A 22,096-nucleotide genomic window follows, 5' to 3' on the forward strand; every position below is an offset into this window, starting at 1 on the left:
GGTCTGCCATCACAGCCTCTCTCCCACACGCCAGCCCACGCCACCACAGGCACTAGGAGGGGCTCCAACCAGAGTGAGCATGCGTGCCCCAGCTGTTTCCACCTTATCCCCCTCCCGCCTGAGTCAGTCGCTGCCCCACCCCCTCCCACCGAAACAGGCCAGCATGCCCCCAGTTGCTGCCTTCGCTCCCACTCGCCTGGGCAGTGAGCAGATGCCTGAGGTAGCCCACATGCAGAGGTGGGGCCGAAACCAAAGCTGAGCCCCAGGGGCTGTGCAACTAAGAAGAACTGAAATCTCTCCTTGCAGCTGCACAAGCCACGGATTAACCACCGCCACGATCAGCTTGGTAAACCCAGCACCTATAGAACATCTGAAGGGACAATGAGCGCTCCCACGGCTGAGACGGATCCAGCTTTAGCAGCTGTGGACTTTGTGGGCATGTACACGCAGGAGCTGGGCCAGGTCAAAGTCTGAGCTGCCTCCACAGTGCCCACAGCGGGTCCAAAGACCTACCTAGAGGTCTTGGAGTGTCTCCTGGGGAGGCGGAGGTTGGCTGTAGCTCACCATGTAGGCAAGGACACTGGTATCAGAGGCCCCAGAGAATTTTGTTGTTGTTGTTTTATTTCTTTTTTTAAAAATTTTCTGGGGTATTTTTTGTTTTGGGAGGTTTTGTTTTTTTGTTGTTTTCTTAGTTTATTATTTATTGTTTGTTTTGGTTTTTCTGTTTGGTTGTTTTCTTGGTTTTTTTTGTTTTCATTGGGGATTTTTTTTGGATTGTTTTTCTTCGGTTTTGTTTCTCTGTTTTATTTTGTTTATTTGGTTGCACAGCACAGCTTTCAGGATTTTGGTTCTCCAAACAGGGATCAAACCCAAGCCCCCAGGGGGGAAGCACCCACTTATGGCTGCAGGACCGCCCAGGAATATTAATTGACATGACCTCTCCTGGAGATCCCCATCTTGGCACCAAGACCCAGCCCCACCCAACAGCCTGCAAGCTTCAGTGCTAGAACTACTCAGGCCAAACAACCAGCAAGACAGGAATACAGCCCCCCCATCAGCAGACAGGCTGTCTAAAGTCGTACTAAGCTCCTGGACACCCCAAAACACACCCCTGGACAAGGACCTGCCCACCAGAGGGCCAAGACCCAGCTCCACCCACCAGAAAACAGGCACCAGCCCCTCCCATCAGGAAGCCTACACAAGCCCCTGGACCAACCTCCACCACCAGGGGGCAGACACCAGAAGCAAGAGGAGCTGCGATCCTGCAGCCTGTAGAAAGGAGACTTCGGACACAGTAAGTTAGATAAAATGAGATGACAGAGAAATATGTTGCAGATGAAGAAGTAAGGCAAAAGTCTCTCCTAAATGAAGAGGAAATAGGCAATCTAGCAGAAAAAGAATTCAGAATAATGATAGTAAAGATGATCCAAGATCTTGGAAAAAGAATGGAGGCACGGGTCGAGAAGATACAAGAAATGCTTAACAAGGACCTAGAAGAACTAAAGAACAAACAAACAGTGGTGAACAATATAATAACTGAAATGAAAAATACACTAGAAGGAATCAATAGCAAAATTACTGAGGCAGAAGTACAGATAAGTGAGCTGGAAGACAGAATGGTGGAAATCACTGCCACAGAACAGAATAAAGAAAAAACAATTAAAAGAAATAAGGACAGTCTCAGAGACCTCTGGGACAACATTAATTGTAAGAACATTCAAATTATAGGGGTCCCAGAAGAAGAGGAGAAAGAGAAAGGGACTGACAAAATATTTGAAGAGATTACAGTTGAAAACTTCCCTAACATGGGAAAGGAAATAGTCACCCAAGTCCAGGAAGTGCAGAGTCCCACACAGGATAAACCCAAGGAGAAACACGTCAAGATACATATTAATCAAACTAACAAAAATTAAATACAGAGAAAAAAATGTTAAAAGCAGCAAGGGAAAAGCAACAGATAGCACACAAGGGAATCCCCATAAGGTTATCAGCTGATTTTTCAGCTGATAACCTGCAGGCCAAAAGGGAGTGGCATGATATCTTTAAAGTGATGAAAGGGAAAAACCTTACAACCAAGAATACTCTGTGTAGCAAGGCTCTCATTAGATTTGATGGAGAAATCAAAAGCTTTGCAGACAAGCAAAAGCTAAGAGAATTCAGCACCATCAAACCAGCTTTACAACAAATGCTAAAGGAACTTCTCTAAGTGGGAACACAAGAGAAGAGAACAAAAGAGGAGGGGAAGAAAAGAGACCGACAAAAACAAACACAAAACAATTAAGAAAATGGCAATAAAAACATACATATTGATAATTACCTTAAATGTAAATGAATTAAACGCTACAACCAAAAGACACAGACTGGCTGAATAAATACAAAAACAAGACCCATATATATGCTGTCTACCAGAGAGCCATTTCAGACCTAGGGACACACACAGACTGAAAGTGAGGGGCAAATGGAAATAAAAAGAAAGCTGGAGTAGCAGTACTCATATCAGACAAAATAGACTTTAAAATAAAGAGACAAGGAAGGACACTACATAATGATCAAGGTATCAATTGAAGAAGATGTAACAGTTGTAAATACAGATGCACCTAACATGTACCTCAATATATAAGGCAAATGTTAAGCCATAAAAGGGAAAATCGACAGTAACACAATAATTACGGGGGACTTTAACATCGCACTTACACCGAAGGACAGATCATCCAGACAGAATATTAATAAGAAAACACAAACCTTAAATGAAACATTAGTTCAGAGAGATTAACTGATATTTACAGGACATTCCATCTGAAAGCAGCAGTATACACTTTCTTCTCAAGTGCCCATGGAACATTCTCCAGGATAAATCAGATCTTGAGTCACAAATCAAGCCTTGGTAAATTTAAGAAAATTGAAATAATATCAAGTATGCTTCCTGACCACAATGCTAAGAGATTAGAGATTAAATACAGGAAAAGAAATTATACAAACCACAAACACATGGAGGCTAAACAATGTTACTAAGCAATCGATGGACCACTGAAGAAATCAAAGAGGAAATCTAAAAATACCTAGAGACAACAAAAACACGACCATCCAAAACCTATGGAAGGCAGCAAAAGCACTTCTAAGAAGGAAGTTTACAGCAATACAATCTCACCTCAAGAAACAAGAAAAATCTCAAATAAACAACCTAACGTTACACCTAAAGCAACCAGATAAAGAAGAAGAAACAAAACCCAAAGTTAGTAGAAGGAAAGAAATCATAAATATCAGAGAAGAAATAGAGACAGAAAAAAACAATAGCAAAGACCAATGAAACTGAAAGCTGGTTCTTTGAAAAGATAAGCAAAATTGATAAGCCTTTAGCCAGACTCATAAAGAAAAAGGAGAGAGGACTCGTCAATAAAATTAAAAATGAAAAAGGAGAAGTCGTACACCACAGAATACAAAGGATCATAAGAGGCTACTACAAGCAACTAACCATACCCCAATAAAATGGACAACCTAGAAGAAATGGACAAATTCTTAGAAAGATACAACCTTCCAAGATTGAACCAGGAAGAAATAAAAAATATGAACAGACTAACCACAAGTACTGAAATTGAAACTGTGATTAAAAATCTTCCAACAGGCCTTCTAAATATGTCCTTCCACTCACTTCCTCCTCTTTTCTCTTGTCTGCCATCCTATGTGTGGTTGAATTTGCTCCTCGCCATGTCTTCTCACAAGACTTTCAGGATCAAGCGATTCCTGGCCAAAAACGAAAGCAGAATCGTCCCATTCCCCAATGGATTCGAATAAAAACTGGTAATAAAATCAGATACAACTCCAAGAGAAGACACTGGAGAAGAACTAAGCTGGGTCTATAAGGGACCGCACATGAAGTGTCACACATTTATGTGATCAAGGTCAATTGCATCTTAACATATCAGAACGTCACTAGTGTCTGGAACAGCTGCCTGTGTTTGATGGGAAAAATGGAATGGCTCTCTCCTCTTTTCTTGATCTTTCCTCATCACTGCTCACTGTGTAACTCAGCAATAAATATGTGAAACCTTTTGTTGGAAAAAAAAAATCTTCCGACAAAAAAAAGGCAAGGACCAGATGACTTCACAGGCAAATTCTATCAAACATTTAGAGAAGAGTTAACACCTACCCTTCTGAAACTCTTCCCAAATATTGCATAGGAAGGAACACTGCCAAGCTCATTGTACGAGGCCACTATCATCTTGATACCAAAACCAGACAAAGATATCACAAAAAAAGAAAATTACAGACCCATATCACTGATGAACATAGACACAAAAATCCTCAACAAAATACCAGCAAACAGAATCCAACAACACATTAAAAGGATCATACACCATGATCAAGTGGAATTTACCCTAGGGATGAAAGGATTTTTCAATATCCGCAAATCAATCAATGTGATACACCACATCAACAAATTGAAGAATAAAAACCATATGATCATCTCAATAGATGCAGAAAGAACTTTTGACAAAATTCAACAGTGATTTACGATAAAAAAAAAAAACTCCAGAATATGGGGAGAGAGAGGACCTACCTCAACATAATAAAGACCATATATGACAAACCCACAGCAAACATCATTCTCCATGGTGAAAAGCAGAAAGCATTTCCTCTAAGATCAGGAACAAGTCAAGGATGTCCACTCTCGCCACTTTTATTCCACATAGTTTTGGAAGTCCTAGCCTTGGCAATCAGAGAAGAAAAAGAAATAAAAGGAACACAACTTGGAAAAGAAGTAAAAATCTCACTGTTTGCAGATGACATGATAGTATACATAGAAAACCCTAAAGATGTTACCAGAAAATTACTAGAGCTCATCAATGAATTAGGTAAAGTTGCAGGATACAAAATTAATATAAAGAAATCTGTTGCACACCTATACACTAACAACGAAAGATCAGAAAGAGAAATCAAGGAAACAATTCCATTTACTATTGCATCAAAAAGAACAAATTGCCTAGGTATAAACCTACCTAAGGAGGCAAGAGACCTGTACTCCAAAAACTATAAGATACTGATGAAAGAAATAGAATACGACACAAACAGATGGAGAAATATACCATGTTCTTGGATTGGAAGAATCAATATTGTGAAAATGACTATACTACCCAAATCAAGCTACAGGTTCAATGCAATCCCTATCAAACTGCCGATGGCATTTTTCACAGAATTAGAACAAAACATTTTACAATTTGTATGGAAACAGGAAAGACCCTGAATGGCCAAAGCAATCTTGAGAAAGAAAAACAAAGCTGGAGGAATCAGGCTCCCTGACTTCAGACTATACTACAAAGCTACAGTCATCAAAACAGTGTGGTACTGGTACAAGAACAGATATATAGATCAATAGAACAGGATAGAAAGTCCAGAAATAAATCCACACACTTATGTTCACCTAATCTACAACAAACGAGGCAAGAATATACAGTGGAGAGAGTCTCTTCAATAAGTGGTGCTGAGAAAGCTGGACAGCTACATGTAAAAGAATGAAATTAGAACACACCCAAACACCATACACAAAAGTAAACTCAAAATGTATTAAAGACCTAAATATAAGGCTGGATACTATAAAACTTTTGAGAAAAACATAGGGAGAACACTCTCTGACATAAATCGCAGAAAGATCTTTTTCAATCCACATCCTAGAGTAATGGAAATAAAAACAAAAATAAACAAATGGGACCTAATTAAACTTAAAAGCTTTTGCACAGCAAAGGAAATGGTAAACAAAAGTAAAAGACAACCCTCAGAATGGGAGAAAATATTTGTAAATGAAGCCACCAACAACGGATTAATCTCTAAAATATACAAACAGCTCAGGCAGCTCAATATCAGAAAAAAAAAAACCCAATCAAAAAATGGGTGGAAGATCTAAATAGACATTTCTCCAAAGAAGACATACAGATGGTTAAAAAGCACATGAAGAGATGCTCAATATCAGTAATTATTATAGATATACAAATCAAAACTACAATGAGGTATCACCACACACAGGTCAAAATGGCCATCATCAAAAATCTACAAACAATAAGTGCTGGAGAGGGTCTGGAGAAAAGGGAACCCTCCTACACTGTTGGTGGGAATGAAAACTGGTACAGCCACTACGGAGAACAGTATGGAGGTTCCTTTAAAAACTGAAAATAGAGCTACCATATGATCCGGCAATACCAGTCCTGGGCATATATCTGGAGAAAACCATAATTCAAAAAGATACATGCACCCCAATGTTCACTGCAGCATACTATTCACAATAGCCAATAGCCAGGACATGGAAGCAACCTAAATGTCCATCAACAGAGGAATGGATAAAGAAGATGTGGTACATATATACAATGGAATATTACTCAGCCATAAAAAAGAACAAAATAATGTCATTTCCAGCAACAAAGATGGAACCTAGAGATTGTCATACTGAGTGAAGTGGGTCAGACACAGAAAGACAAATGTCATATGATATCACTTATATATGGAAGAGGTTACAAATGAATTTATCTACAAAACAGAAATAGAGTTACAGATGTAGAAAATAAACTTATGGTTTCCAGGGGGTAAGGGGCAAGGGAGGGATAAACTGGAAGATTGGGACAGACATATACACACTACTATATATAAAGTAGATAACGAATAAGGACCTACTGAATAGCACAAGGAACTCTACTCCATACTCTGTAATAGCACATATGGGAAAAGAATCTAAAAAAGAGTAGATATACATATACGTATAACAGATTCACTCTACAGTACACGTGAAACTAACAGAATGCTGTAAATCAACTACACTCCAATAAAAATTTTTGAAAAGTTTAAATAAATAAAAATAAAAGTTAAATCAAAACCTCAGAGAAAAATAGGAAAATATGTGGATGACTTTGGAGTAGGCAAATACTTCTTAGAAAAACTATAGAAAAAATTTGATGAACTAAACTTCTTCAAAATTAAAGTTTTCTTATCAAAAAGCACCATTAAAAATGTACATGGGAAACTGCATATTGGGAAAAAAATACAATACTTATATCTTAAAATGCATTTGAATATAGAATGTATAAATTACACATATAAATAATAAAAAGGCAAAAACCCAATTAAAAACGGGCAAAGATGTGAATGAACACTACAAACGGAAAATATATATATTCCATATATCATATATGTAATCAATAAGCACCAAATAATGTGCTCAACATCTTTGATATCAATCATGATAGCAATGCATATTAAAGCCAGAATCAACTACCATTTTACAACCAATACAATGACTAAAATTAAAAAGACTCACAACATCAAATGTCACCAAGAACATGGAGCAACTGAAGTTCTCATGTTGCCGGTAGAGATAAGAAGTAGTATAATGACTTTAGAAAACAGTGAGCAGGTTTCTCATTAAATTAAGCATACAGCTACTCTTAAGACAGCAGTTCCACTCCAAAAGCTTTACTCAGGAGAAACAGAAACATATATTTACAAAAAGACTTATATATGAAGCCTCATAACACCTCTATTCATAATAGAAAAAAAACCTAGAAACAATCCAAATGTCTATAAATATGAGAATGTAAAAACCATCTGTAGAATACTCATATGATGAAATACTTCATTTATATGAAGTTCAAGAACAGGTAAAATTAACATATGATAATAGGAAAGATAACCATTATTGCCTTAAAGGAACTGACTGAAAAGAGATAGAAAGGAACTTACTGAGCTGATGAAAATTTTCTACTCTTTAACTGAAGTGAGGATTACATCAAAATATACACTTCAGATCTATGAAGTTCACTTTACATAATTATATCCCAATTTTTAGAAGTTCATGGTTAATGCTGCTAGTAGTAACATGATATCTGAAAGGTAAATCCATATCCACATTATGTCTCTATTCCAATGAGAGGAAATTGCTGCCCTTTATGTGTTGGGAGAGATCTAATGTCATCAAGTTGGCTCAGTGGCTGGCCAGTCTGTCACAGCACTGTGCTATATCAGAATCTGAATTTTGGCCCATTGCTGTTGACTTAGCCCATGGCTGTTAACCAAGCAACAAAAGTAATCAGATGATCTTGCTGAGGGAAATTCTATTTTTGAACCCACACATTGTCTCCATCCCTGCAGCCATAAACTCTTTGTACATGGATTCGCTATGAAAGTACTAGGGTACCTGGGAAAAAATGCTAGCATTCACAGGACAGATAATGTTCTTTTTCTGATTATACATAGCCTCCTCTATGTGGCATGCCCTGGGTTGCACTTTACATGCAACACAAATATCTTCACATTCCCTGCTCTACCTGACAGGCACAACCACACACACCTTCTCCAGAACTTCTTGTTATCAATTTTTTATTATTATTGTTTCAAGTCCTAATTCATTGCACATGATTAGTCACTGTCAAATATCAAGACTGCCTCTGAATTTCTCTCGTTCGGACAAAGTAGGAAACCACACACACTGCTAGAATTCTACACAATAAGAGAATTTTCCTACATCATTTTTCAAAAACACCTCTGAGAGAGGTTATAATTATGCAGAGGGAATCCACTTCCAAATGGTGTCAAATACTGAGCAGACTCATCTGCACCAGGCCTTAATTTTTTCTTCCTCCAGCAACTAGTTATAGTAAACTTCCCATAAAGCCATAGAAATGCATTGAGACTCTCAGATTATTCAATAGAGGGGTTCTCAAACTAATATTTGACAAGAATTAGCCAAGTTGCTAAGAGAGTAGATCTTAAATGTTCTCACCATGAAAAAGAAATGGTAATTATGTGACATAACGGATGTTTAGCTAACACTATGGAGGTAACGATCCTGAAATATATAAAAGTACCAAATCAATACGCTGTACAACTAAAACTTACACAATGTTATATGCCAATTGTATCTCAATAAAGCAGGTGGTTGAGGAGACTTAAACTTACCTGAAACTACAAATCTACTAGAAGAAAACATAGGGAGAAAGCTCTTGGACACTAAACTGGACAAAAATAGATAAGTGGGACTGCATAAAACTAAAAAACTTCTCAGCAAAGGAAACAATCAACAAAGCAAAAATAAAACCTACAGAATGGGAGAAAATATTAGTAAACCATATATCTGATAAGGGATTAATCTCCAAAATATATGTTACTCATACAGCTCAATAAAAAAGACAAATAATGAGATCTAAAAATAGCACAGGAGGGGCTTCCCTGGTGGCGCAGTGGTTGAGAGTCCGCCTGCCGATGCATGGGACATGGGTTCGTGCCCCGGTCCGGGAAGATCCCACGTGCCGCGGAGCGGCTAGGCCTGTGAGCCACGGCCGCTGAGCCTGCGCGTCTGGAGCCTGTGCTCCGCAACAGGAGAGGCCACAGCGGTGAGAGGCCTGCGTACCGCAAAATGAATAAATAAATAAATAAATAAATAAATAAATAAATAAAAATAAAAATAGCACAGGACCTAAATGGACATTTCTTGAAATAAAAGACATACAAATGACCGTCAGATATGTGAAAAGGAGCTCAACATCACTAATCATCAGGGAAATGAAAATCAAAACCACAACTCACAGCTTTTAGGATAGCTGTCATCAAAAAGAAAAAGATAATAAGTATTAACAAGGATGTGGAGAAAAGGAAACTTTTATATACTGTTGGTGGGAATGAAATTGGTACAGCCATTATGGAAAACAGTAGACAGCCTTCTCAAGAATTTAAATGCACTACCTTATGATCCAGTAAGCCTATTCCTGGGTATACATATGCAATGAGTATGTTAAGTAGATGACTGTGGCAATTACTTCACAACGTATATGTATATCACAACATTACGTTGTACACCTTAAACATATTTTTCTCATTTATACCTTAATAAGCTCAAAAAAATAAAAATAGAGAGTTAAACAGAATAAAGAATTTAAATATATATAATTGTCCATTGTCTTGGTAATGTTAATAAAAATACTGAGCACCAACTACATAGATGTTACAATACCTTTTCCATATATGCTCTCACAATGTGCATCAAGATCTTGGCAGCCTCCATCAAAACAAAAAGCTTTTCCTCCTTTACATTTGTGTCCATTGTGTATAGTTATATCAGCCGGACAGCTTCCTGAGCTTCCATTACAAACCTCAGAAACATCACATTCAGGATGCGCAGCGGGCCTACATACAGCACCTGCTTGCATAAGCTAATAGAAATTAAAACATAAAAATTAAAGCATTATATATAAGGTTGTTGTGTTCATCAATATTTATTTTAAAATTGCTCTAATTCTATTTATAGTTTGATGATGTACTTATTCATTAATGTCTCTTACTATCTTCTTGTTATAAAGCATTATGATAATCATATTGAAAAAAATTGAATGTTATCAACCAAAACAGGAGATAAGACATATGTACAAGGAAAAGGATAACACAAATATGATATAATGAGAGCCCAAGTTTTGTTTGTGCTTTGGTAGAAGGGAGGAAAAGTAGCTTTTAGCTTGGGATAATTATTCCTTTGGGGCAAAAATTATGAAATTTAGATAATTTCCAAATAAAATATACTTATTCAAACCATAGTTTTTAAGTATGGAATATCTGTAATTCTATGAAAATGTGAAACCTAAATAACTGAGAATGAACAGTGGGAAACCAAAGAGTGATTAAAAGAGGCAGGTCAACTACTGAAGTCTTAGAAAAGAAGGAACCCAATTGTAATTTTTCTCCTGAATTATCCTATGGTTAATTAACACTTTCATGTATACTATTCTGAAATTTTATATAAAGAATCTTAACTGGGCATTTATCTCATACTTCTTAATTGATGACTTCCAGTTCACACTAAAAAGATTATGGAGGTAAGAATTAACCACGATAAGATTCTAGGAGAAAAATAACATAAAACCACATCAGTCAAAGGATAGTGAAGAACACAGAACAGTGGCAGATTGTTCAATAGAGGGGTTCTCATGTGACGAATCTGTCACATATATGTTGGAAGAGCTGAAAAGTAAAACGGGACAGGAATCAACATCTTCACCATATAAGCTAAAATGTGACATTTAAGTCAAATGATCTTTGTATAACAAATTCATAGTTTAAATTTTGTGCTAACACGTAGCATTTGGAAAGTGTTACATCTAGTGAGTTTCATTATTTATGCGTTTATGGAAAATTGCTGTATCTTTCAGTTACATACTTACAGATACCCATCACAACCTAAAATATAACTTTTATTCACAAAAATATAAATATTGGGGGCTTCCCTGGTGGTGCAGTGGCTGAGAGTCCGCCTGCCGACACAGGGGACACGGGTTCGTGCCCCAGTCCGGGAAGATCCCACATGCCGCGGAGCGGCTGGGCCTGTGAGCCATGGCCGCTGAGCCTGCGCGTCCGGAGCCTGTGCTCCACAACGGGAGAGGCCACAACAGTGAGAGGCCCGTGTACCGCCAGGAAAAAAAAAAAAAAAATGGATAAAATAAATGAAAACAGTCCCTTTTAATGGTGATCTTCTGTATCAAAAAATTCTGTAATAGCTCTCAGTCAAGACTTAAAAACAGTAGGACATTTTAAAAATAGAATAAAGGAATTTTGTTGAACTAGAGTAAAAAAAAAAAGACTTATAAACAATAGCATCATTAGGGAGAATAATGGCATTATAAGGAGGCCTCAACATCCAACTATAATTCATAAAATCAGAAACATCACGCTGAATTTAGTATTTTTTTCTTTACATGAAAGGTCATTTACTTTGACTTACAGCCAAGTGTCTATGTATTCTAAAGTATCCAAGACATAATTCACTATATACTTAGAAGATAGTAATAAACTAAAATCTTACTTGACAGTTGTTGCAGCATGATCCTCTATCACACTGTGTATTTGGTTTCAGCACACAAGTTTGAGGATTACAACAGCTATCAGGTCCACATTGCTATAAATGAGTGGAAGGCACAAGTAAAAATATATCCTGGAAGTAATATAAACATTGTCAGGAGCTGTGCTTATTTTTTTATTTGTGGGGTAAAAATATGCATGCTGTCAACATTTATAGAATTTTTCATCTCTAAACAATTACAATACTAAGGTGTCATTTTTACTTCAGGTCACAACAGAGTAACTGGTACCTTACTAATCCTTATTCAACTAGAAAACTGGGCAAAACATATAAAACAACTTTTTAAAGAAATTGAATAATAGAACAGAGTGTAGAATGGTAGTTACCAGTGCCTGAAAGGTGAGAGGAAAGGGGAGATATTGATCAAAGGGTACAAACTTTCAGGGCTTCCCTGGTGGCGCAGTGGTTGAGAGTCCACCTGCCGATGCAGGGGATGAGGGTTCGTGCCCCGGTCCGGGAAGATCCCATGTGCCGCGGAGCGGCTGGGCCCATAGGCCATGGCCGCTGAGCCTGCGCGTCCGGAGCCTGTGCTCCACAACGGGAGAGGCCACAACAGTGAGAGGCCCCCACGTACCGCCAAAAAAGAAAAGAGGGTACAAACTTTCATTTATGAGATGAGTTATTTCTCAGGATCTAATGTACAGCTTGATGACTATAGTTAACAATACTGTATTGCATACTTGAAACTTGCTAAGAAGTAGAAGTATTTTCACCAAACCAAAAAATGATAACTGTGTGAGATGATGTATATGTAAACTGGTTTGATGCAGGAATCATCTCACAATGTGTACATATACGAAAACATCACATTGTATACCTGTACACCTTAAATATATACAGTTTTTATTTGTTAATCATACCTCAGTAAAGCTGGGGGAAAAAAGGGTGGGTAGAGTTTAGACCCACTGCAAAGTTAGAGAGAACAGTCTCCAAGACTGTCCTCATTTCTTTCACCAATCTCAAGTTCAGTGGATTCCCAAAACCACCCTCAGGTTTTATAATTTACTGGAAGAACTCACAGAACTCACTGAAAGCTGTTATACTCACAGTTATGGTTTATTATATGGAAAGGATACAAATTAAAATCAGTCAAGAGAAAAAGCACTGAGGACAGAATCCAGGAGAAGCATTAAACATGGAGCTTCTACTGTTTTTATGCCATGGAATCACAGCCATATTACTCTCCCAGCACTGATATGTGATGCTTCCTAACTCATTCTATGAGGTCAGTATTAGCCTAATATCAAGCCCAGACAAAGTAAAATTACATATCAGTAGATCTCATCAATAAATCTACAGCTCAATCAATCAATAAATAGATCTCATAAACATAGATGCAAAATTCCTCAACAAAAAATTAGGAAATTGAATCCAACAATGTGCAAAAATAATTATATACTACAACCAAATGGGATTTATCACAAGTATGCAAGGCTGGTTTATTATGCAAACATCCATTAATATAATCCATTATACTGACAGGCTGAAGAATAAAAATCAGTGACCATAAAAATTGCTGTAGAAAAAGCACTTGACAAAATCCAAACTAACTTATACAAAAGGGTAGCAAACTAGGAATAGAGGGAACTTCTTCAATTTGGTAACATCTAGAAAAAAATCTGTGGCTAATATCACAGTTATGGTGAGAAACTATAAGCTTTCCTCCTAAAAAAGAAACAAGGCAAGGATGCCCCCTCTCACCACTCCCTTCAGCATCTTACTGGAAGTCCTAGCTAATGCAATAAGACTAGAAAATGAAGTGAAAATATACAGGTGGGAAAGAAACAAAAACTATTTTTATCCATAGATTACATGACTGCCTATGTAAAGAAAATACCAAATAATTAGCCAAAGAACAATAACAATAAAAGCCTCCTGTGACTAATAAACAATTATAGCAAGGTTGCTGGAAGGTGTTTCCCTTTATATCAACAATGTAAAATAAAAATTTGAAATAAAAAACACAATACCATTTGCATTAGCACCAAAACAATGAAGTACTTGGGAATAGTCCTAACAAAATTTTACAGGATCAATATGAGAAAAACTACAAAACTTGATGAAGAAAATCAGAGAAGGTATAAATAAATGGAGAGATAGTCCATGTTCATGGATAGGAAGACTAAATATTGTTAAAATGTCAGTTCCTCACAACTTGATGTAGAGATTCAGTGCAATTACAATAAAAAAACCCAGCAATTATTTTGTGGACATAGTCAAACTGATTCTAAAGTTTATACGGAAAGGCAAACGACTCAGAGTAGACAACCTAATGCTGAGGAAGAGAAGGAAGAAGAAAAAGAAGAGGCAGAAGAGGAAGAGGAGGAAAATTGAAGGACCAAAAATACCCAGCTTCAAAACTTAATAAAAACTATAATAGTGGCAGTGTAGTATGCACAAAAGGATAGACGAAGAGCTTAGAACAAAATGGAGACCCCAGAAACAGAACTACATAGAGATAACAAAACCTTTGTTAATGGAGTAAATGCAACTCAATGGAGAATTATCAATAAATGGTGTTGGAACAACTTGGGCATTCACAAGGAAAATAATGACTCTAGACACTGACCCTACACCTTTCTCACACACACACACACACAAAAATAATAACTCAAATGGGTCATAAGCCTAAAACGAAAATCCAAACTATAAAACTTCTAGGGGCTTAGATTTACAGGGGTAAATCTCCTCTTAAGTGCTCTTCCACAATAAATAAATAGGAATAATACCAATATTAAACAAATTCTTGCAGAAAGTAGGGGTAAGGGAGCAAGTTCCAACTCATTTTATGAGCCCAGAATTACCCTGACACCAAAACCAGAAGAAAAGATTGCAAGAAAAGATAAAACTACAGACAATTCCCTTGTTAAAATAAGTGCCATAATCCTGAACAAAACACTGGCAAATTTTAAATTTATATATATACATATAAATTTATATATATTAAATAACCCAAGTGAGGCTAATTTCAGGACTGCATGATGGCTGGGTTAGCACTCAAAAACCAATGAATGAAATGTATCATATTAATAACAGAATAAGTGCTTCCCTGGTGGCGCAGTGGTTGAGAGTCCGCCTGCCGATGCAGGGGACACGGGTTCATGCCCCGGTCTGGGAAGATCCCACATGCTGCGGAGAGGCTGAGCCCGTGAGCCACGGCCACTGAGCCTGCGCATCCAGAGCCTGTGCTCTGCAATGGGAGAGGCCACAACAGTGAGAGGCCCATGTACCACACACACACAAAAATAATAATAAGAAGAAGAAGAATAGAATAAAAACAGAAAATTCATATGATCAGCTCAATAGACACAGAAATATTTGGCAATATTCAACATTAATTCTTCATTAAAAATTCTCAGCTAACTAAGATTATACTTAATGGAGAGAAATTGAAAGCATTTCCCCTAAGATCAAGAACACGGCAATAACGCCCTCTCTCAATATGCCTATTCAGTTTAGTGCTGGAAGACCTAGCTAGAGCAATTAGTCAAGACAAAAAAAAAATTAAAGTCATCCAAATAAAAAGAGAAGTAAAACTGTGGTTATTTGCTGATGACATGATCCTACATACAGAAAATCTCAAAGAACCAGTCAAAAAACTTTGAATTAACCAATGATTTCAGTAAAGTGGCAAGATACAAAATCAACATACAGAAATCAATCACATTCCTTTACATTAATAATGAAGCATCTGACAGAGAAATTAAAAAAAAAAAACCATCCCATTCACAATAGCATGAAAAACAATAAAATATTTAGGAATAATTTTAACCAAGAAAGTGAAAGATCTGCATAATGAAAACCACAAAACTCTGCTGAAGGAAATCAAAGAAGACATGAAGAAATGGAAAGATACCCCATGTTCATGGATTGGAAGAGTTAATATTGTTAAAATGGCTATAGTACCCAAAGCCACCTACAGATTCAACATAATCCCTGTAAAAATGCCAAAGGTATTTCTCACAGTAATAGAGAAAACAATCCTAAAATTTGTGTGGAAACTCAAGACTCCAAATTGTGATTCTGAGAAGAAAAAAAAAAAAAAAAACTGGGGGTATCATGCTTCTGAATTTCAAAGTAAACTACAAAGCCATAGTAATAAAAACCATGTGTGTGTGAAAGCACAAAAGATCCCCAACAGTCAAATCAATTTTGAGAAAGAAGAACAAAGCTGAAAGTATCACACTCCTTGATTTCAAATTACAGCTGGTCCTCCATATCTGTGGGTTCTCAATCCATGCATTCGACCAACCTTAGATTGAAAATATTCAGAAAAAAATCCAGAAAGTTCCAAAAAGCAAAACTTAAATTTGCTGCATTCTGGCAAACTATTTACATAGCATTTACATTTTATTTACAACTATTTACATATCATTTACATTGTATTAGGTATTATAAGTAATCTAGAGATGATTTAAAGTATATGGGAGTATGTGGGTAGGTTATATGGCATTTTATAAAAAGGATTTGAACATCCATGGATTTTGGTATACCTTAAGGGTCCTAGAACCAATCCCCTGTAGATATCAAGGGATGACTGTTTCCTACAAAGCTACAGTAATCAAAACGGTATATTTTGTTTCCTACAAAGCCACAATAAGCAAAACAGGATGGTACTAGCACAAAAACAGACTCACAGATCAATGGACCAGAACTGAGAGTACAAAAGTAAACCGATACATACACAGACAATAAACTTACAATGAGGGAACAAAGAATATACAATAGAGAAAGGAGAGTCTCTTCCACAACTGGTGTTGGGAAAGCTGTACAGTCACATGCAAAAGAAAGAAACTAGACCAATACCTTACACCATACACAAAAATGAACACAAAATGGATTAATCTGAATATAAGACATGAATCCATAAAATTCCTAGAAGAAAAAATAGGCAATAATCTCACTGATATCAGCCTCAGTAAGGTTTTTGTGGAACCCACTCCAAAGGCAAGAGAAACAAAAGCAAAATAAACAAATGGGACTATATCAAGCTAAAATTCTTCTTCACAGCAAAGAAAACCATCTCAAAATGAAAAAGCAACTTACTGAATGAAAATATATTTGCAAATCATATAACTGATAAGGGCTTAATATCCAAAATACATAAAGAGCTTATACAACTCAATAACAAAGTAATAACAACCTGACTAAAAACCAGGCACAGAAACTGAACAGACATTTTCCCAAAGAAAACATATAGATGGCCAACAGGCAGATGAAAAGATAATCAACATAACTAATTATTAGGGAAATGCAAATCAAACAACAATGAGATATCACCTCACACCTGTTAGAATAACTATTATAAAAAAGAAAAAATAACAAACGTTGGAGGGGATATGGAAAAAGGGAACCCTAGTACACTGTTAGTGGGACTGTAAATCAGTACAGCCACTATGAAAAACAATGGTGATTACTCAAAAGATTAAGAATTGCCGTACAACCTAGCTATTCCACTTCTGGGTATTCATCCAAAGAATACAAAAACACTAGTTAGGAAAAATATATGCCCTCCTATGCTTATTGCAGCATTATTTATAACAGCCAAGATGTGGTAACAACCTAAGTGTCCACTGATGGATGAATGGACAAAGAAGACCTAGTATACATACACAGTGGAATACTTACTCATCCATAAAAATAATGAAATCTTGCCTTTTGCGACATGGATGGACCTTGAAGGTATTATGCTAAGTGAAATAAGTCAAATGAAGGAAGACAGATACCATATGATTTCATTCATATCTGAAATCTAAAAACAAAATGAACAAACAAACAAAAAACCACACACACAAAAAAGCCAACAAAATAAAACCAAAAAACCTCATAGATGCAGAAATCAGATTACTGGTTACCAGAAGGGAAGGGGGTTTGGAGGTAAGAGAAACAGGTGAAGGGAGTCAACTATATGGTGATGGATGGTAAGTAGACTTGTGGTGCTGATCACTTTGTAGTGTATACAGATGTTGAATTATAGTGCTGTACACCTGAAACTTATATAATAAAACAAACAAACAAACACCAGTATGGTACTGGGACAAAAACAGACATGTAAACCAATTAAACAGAATAGAAAGCACAAAACTAAACCACGGCATATATGGTCAACTAATATTCGACAAGGGAGTCAGGAATAACCAATGAGGAAAGGATACTCTCTTCAACAACTGGGAAAACTAGAGAAACACATGCAAAACAATGACAATGACTACTATCCCACATTACCCAGAAAAATTAACTCAAAGTGGATCAAAGACTTAAACATAAGATCTGATACCATGAAACTCCTAGAAGAAAATGTAGGGAAAAACCTCACTGATACTAGTCTTGGGTATAAATTTTGGAGTGTGATGCCAAATGGACAAACAACAAAAGAAAAAACAACAAATGGGACATCAAACTCAAAAACTTCTGCACCTCAAAAGAAACAATTATCAAAATGGAAAAAAAACCCTACATGATGGGAGAAAATTTTTGCAAACCATATATCAGATAAGGGGTTAATATTCAAACTATATAAAGAACTTACTCAATTTGTTAACAACAACAAAAAAAACTCCAATTTAAAAAGGGGCAGAAGAACTAAATACACATTTTTCTAAAGACACACAGATGGCCAACAGGCACATGAAAAGATGCTCAACATCACTAATCATCAAGAAATGGTAATCAAAACCACTATGAGATACCACTTCACACCTGTCAGAATGGCTATCACGAAGAAGACAAGAGACAACAGGTGCTGGCAAGGATGTGGTGAAAAAGGAAGCCTTATACACTGTTGGTGGGAACGTAAATAGGTCCAACCAATTGGTCCACTATGGAAAACAATATGGAGGTTCCTCAAAAAATTAAAAATAGACCTACCATATGATCCAGCAATTCCAGTTCTGGGTATATACCCAAAGGAAATGAAAACAGAATTTCAAAGAGATATATGCATTTATCACAATAAATCTTGGCTATTTACAATAACCAAGATATGGAAACAACCCAAATGCCCATCAATGGATTAATGGATAAAAAAGGTTTGGTACACATACACAATGGAATGTTATTCTGCCATGAAAATGGAAGCTATCCTCCCATTTTCAACAACATGTGTGAATCTTGAGCACATTATGCTAGCGAGATAAGTCAAACAGAGAAAGACAAGAACTGTGTGATATCACTTATATGTGGAATGTTTAAACCTGTGAAAAACAGAGTAAAGTACCGGTTACCAGAGGTTGTGGAGGCAGAGGAGTAAGAGTGATGGTATTTAAGGGTACACACTTGTATCGAGCAATAAATAAGCCATAGAGATCTAATGCACAATATAATGAATATAGACACTAATATTGTACTGTAATTATGTAATGTAATAAATATCACTACATCAGCAATCATATAACAATATATAACTGTATCACAGTAACACACTGTACAACTTAAGCTTACAATATTACACTTAAATTTATTCAATTTAAAAAAACTCTTAGTTAACTAGAAATAGAAGGAAATTTCCTCAATATGGTAAAGGGCATCTATTTTTGAAAAAAGCTTATTATCTAATATCATATTTAATGGTGAAAGTCAGAAAACTATCCCCCTAAAAATAAGAACAAAGCAAAGAAGGCCACTCTCAGCACTTCTAATCAACACTAGAATTCAGAAAAGCCCACTGTAATTTTTATACTATTGTTAGTATGAAATTGTTAAATAAAATTTGTTAAATTTTATTTGTTAATTGTGATACAATTGTTAATACAATTGTGATACAATTGTATACAATCGTTAAATAAAATTTTTAAACACTATCAAAACAAGAAATCTATAGAAGAACTAAAGAAGATCTGAATAAGTGGAGAGATACACAATGTGCACAGATTGGCAGACTTAATATTGGTAAGAAAAGTAATTCCCCCCAAATTGATGTGTGAATACAACACAATTCGAATCAAAGTCCCTACATTCACATGCCTGTTCTCCAATTTACATGGAAAAAAAATGGTCCCAGAATAGTAAAGCTATTTTGGAAAAGAGGACCAAAGTTGGCTGATTTACACACAATGTTTTCAAGACTTACTGAAAAGTACATTAGTTAAGACAGTGTGGAATAGGCATAAGGACAGACAAATAAACAGAAAAGAATTCAGGGAAAGATGTATATATATGGTCATTTATTATCACAGGAACAGGTGTTAACTGTTCTCTAAATGTTTGGTGAATTCACCTGTGAAGCCATCTGGTCCTGGACATTTTTTGTTGGTAGTTTTTAAAAATATTATTACTGATTCAATATCATTACTGGCAATTGGTCTGTTCATGTTTTCTGTTTCTTCCTGGTTCAGTCTTAGGAGAGTGCACATTTCTAGGAATTTGTACATTTCTTCCACGTTGTCCATTTTACTGGCACATAGTTTGCAGTAATCTTATGATCCTCTGAATTTCTGTGGTGTTGGTTGTAGCTTCTTTTCCATTTCTGATTTTATTGATTTGGGTTCTCTCTCTATTTTTCTTGATGAGTCTGGCTAAAGGTTTATCAATTTTCTTTATCTTTCTCAAAGAACTACCCCTTATCTTCATTAATCTACCTTTTTAGTCTCTATTTCATTTATTTCTGCTCTGATCTTTATTATTTCTTTGCTTCTACTAACTTTAGGTTTTGTTTTTTCTTTTTTTAGTTACTTTAGGTGTAAGATTAGGTTGTTTATTTGAGATTTTTCTTGTTTCCTGAGGTAAGCTTGTATCACTAAAAAACTTCCCTCATAGTACTGCTTTTGCTTTGTCTCATTGGTTTTGGTTCATTGCATTTTGCTTTCATTTGCCTACAGGTATTTTTTTAATTTCCTAATTTATTTCTTCAGTGATCCATTGGTTGTTTAGCAGTATATTGTTTAGCCTTGACATATTTCTGTTTTCTGTACTTTTTTTCTTGTAGTTGATTCCTAGTCTCATAGAATTCTAGTCAGAAAAGATGTTGGATATGATTTCAATTTTCTTAAATTTACTGAGACTTGTTTGGTGGCCTACCATGTGATCTACCCTGGAGATGTTACAGGGCACCTGAAACAATGTGTATTCTGTTGCTTTGGTGTGGAATGTTCTATATTTACTTCTATTAATTCCATCTGGTCCGATATGTCACTTAAGACCAGTCTTTCCTTAATGATTTTCTGTCTGGATGGTCCGTCCATTGATGTAAGTGAGGTGTTAAAGTCTCCTACTATTATTGTGTTACTGTCCATTTCTCCCCTTATGTCTGTTAATATTTGCTTTATGTATTTAGGTGTTCTTATGTTAAATGCATATATATTTATAAATGTTGCATCTTCTTGGATTGATCCCTTAATCATTATATAATGTCCTTTGTCTTACAGTCTTTGTTTTGAAGTCTCTTTTGTCTGACATAACTATTGCTACCTCAGCTTTCTTTTGATTTCCATTTGCATGGAATACCTTTTCTGATTCCCTCACTTTCAGTCTGCATGTATCTTTAGATCTGAAGTAAGTCTCTTGTAGGCAGTATATATATATGGGTCTTATTGTTTTATCCATTCAGCCATTCTGTTTCTTTTGATTGCAGCATTTAGTACAATTATATTTAAAGTAATTATTGGTAGGTATGTACTTACTGCCATTTTGTTAAGTGCAGGATACAAAATCAATATACAGAAATTTGTTGCATTTCTTTACACTAACAATGAATTAACAAAAGAGAAATTAAGAAAACAATCCCATTTAGAATTACATCAAAAAGAATAAAATATCTAGGAACAAATCTAACTAAGGAGGTAAAAGACCTGTATTTGGAAAACCATAAGCCACTGATGAAAGAAATTGAAGATGACACAGATGGAAAGATATACAGTGTTCATAGACTGGCAGAATTAATATTGCTAAAATGGCCATAGTATCCAAGGCAATCTATACATTCAATGCAATTCCTATCAAAATATTAATGGCATTTTTCACAGAGCTGTAACAAATAATTCTAACATTTGTATGGAAACATAAAAGAGTTCAAATAGCCAAAGCAATCTGAAGAAAGAAGAACAGAGCTGGAGGTACCATACTCCTTGATTTCAAACTATAGTATAAAGAGACAGTCATCAAAACAGTATGATACAGGCACAAAAACAGCACATAGATCAATGGAACAGGGTAGAGAGTCCAGAAATAAACCCACGCACTTATGGTCAATTAATCTTCAACAAAGGAGGCAAGGAT

The 22,096-nt window shown here is 36.0% G+C and overlaps 1 protein-coding gene and 1 pseudogene across 1 annotated transcript in view; one reads left to right on the forward strand and one right to left on the reverse strand.

Annotated features, from left to right (window-relative positions):
* Positions 1-22,096, reverse strand: part of LOC136141918 (disintegrin and metalloproteinase domain-containing protein 32-like) — a 136,023-nt gene that overhangs the window by 37,788 nt on the left and 76,139 nt on the right. The window contains exons 14-15 of the mRNA XM_065900074.1: positions 11,828-11,920; positions 9,989-10,187 (exon numbers count right to left, since the gene is read on the reverse strand). Coding sequence (XP_065756146.1) covers positions 9,989-10,187; positions 11,828-11,920 — 292 coding nt within the window. The remainder of the gene's footprint in view (positions 1-9,988; positions 10,188-11,827; positions 11,921-22,096) is intronic.
* Positions 3,706-3,860, forward strand: LOC136141829 (large ribosomal subunit protein eL39-like; annotated as a pseudogene).

Source organism: Phocoena phocoena, chromosome 21 (assembly GCF_963924675.1).
Source record: "Phocoena phocoena chromosome 21, mPhoPho1.1, whole genome shotgun sequence".
Taxonomy (NCBI): Eukaryota; Metazoa; Chordata; class Mammalia; order Artiodactyla; family Phocoenidae; genus Phocoena; species Phocoena phocoena.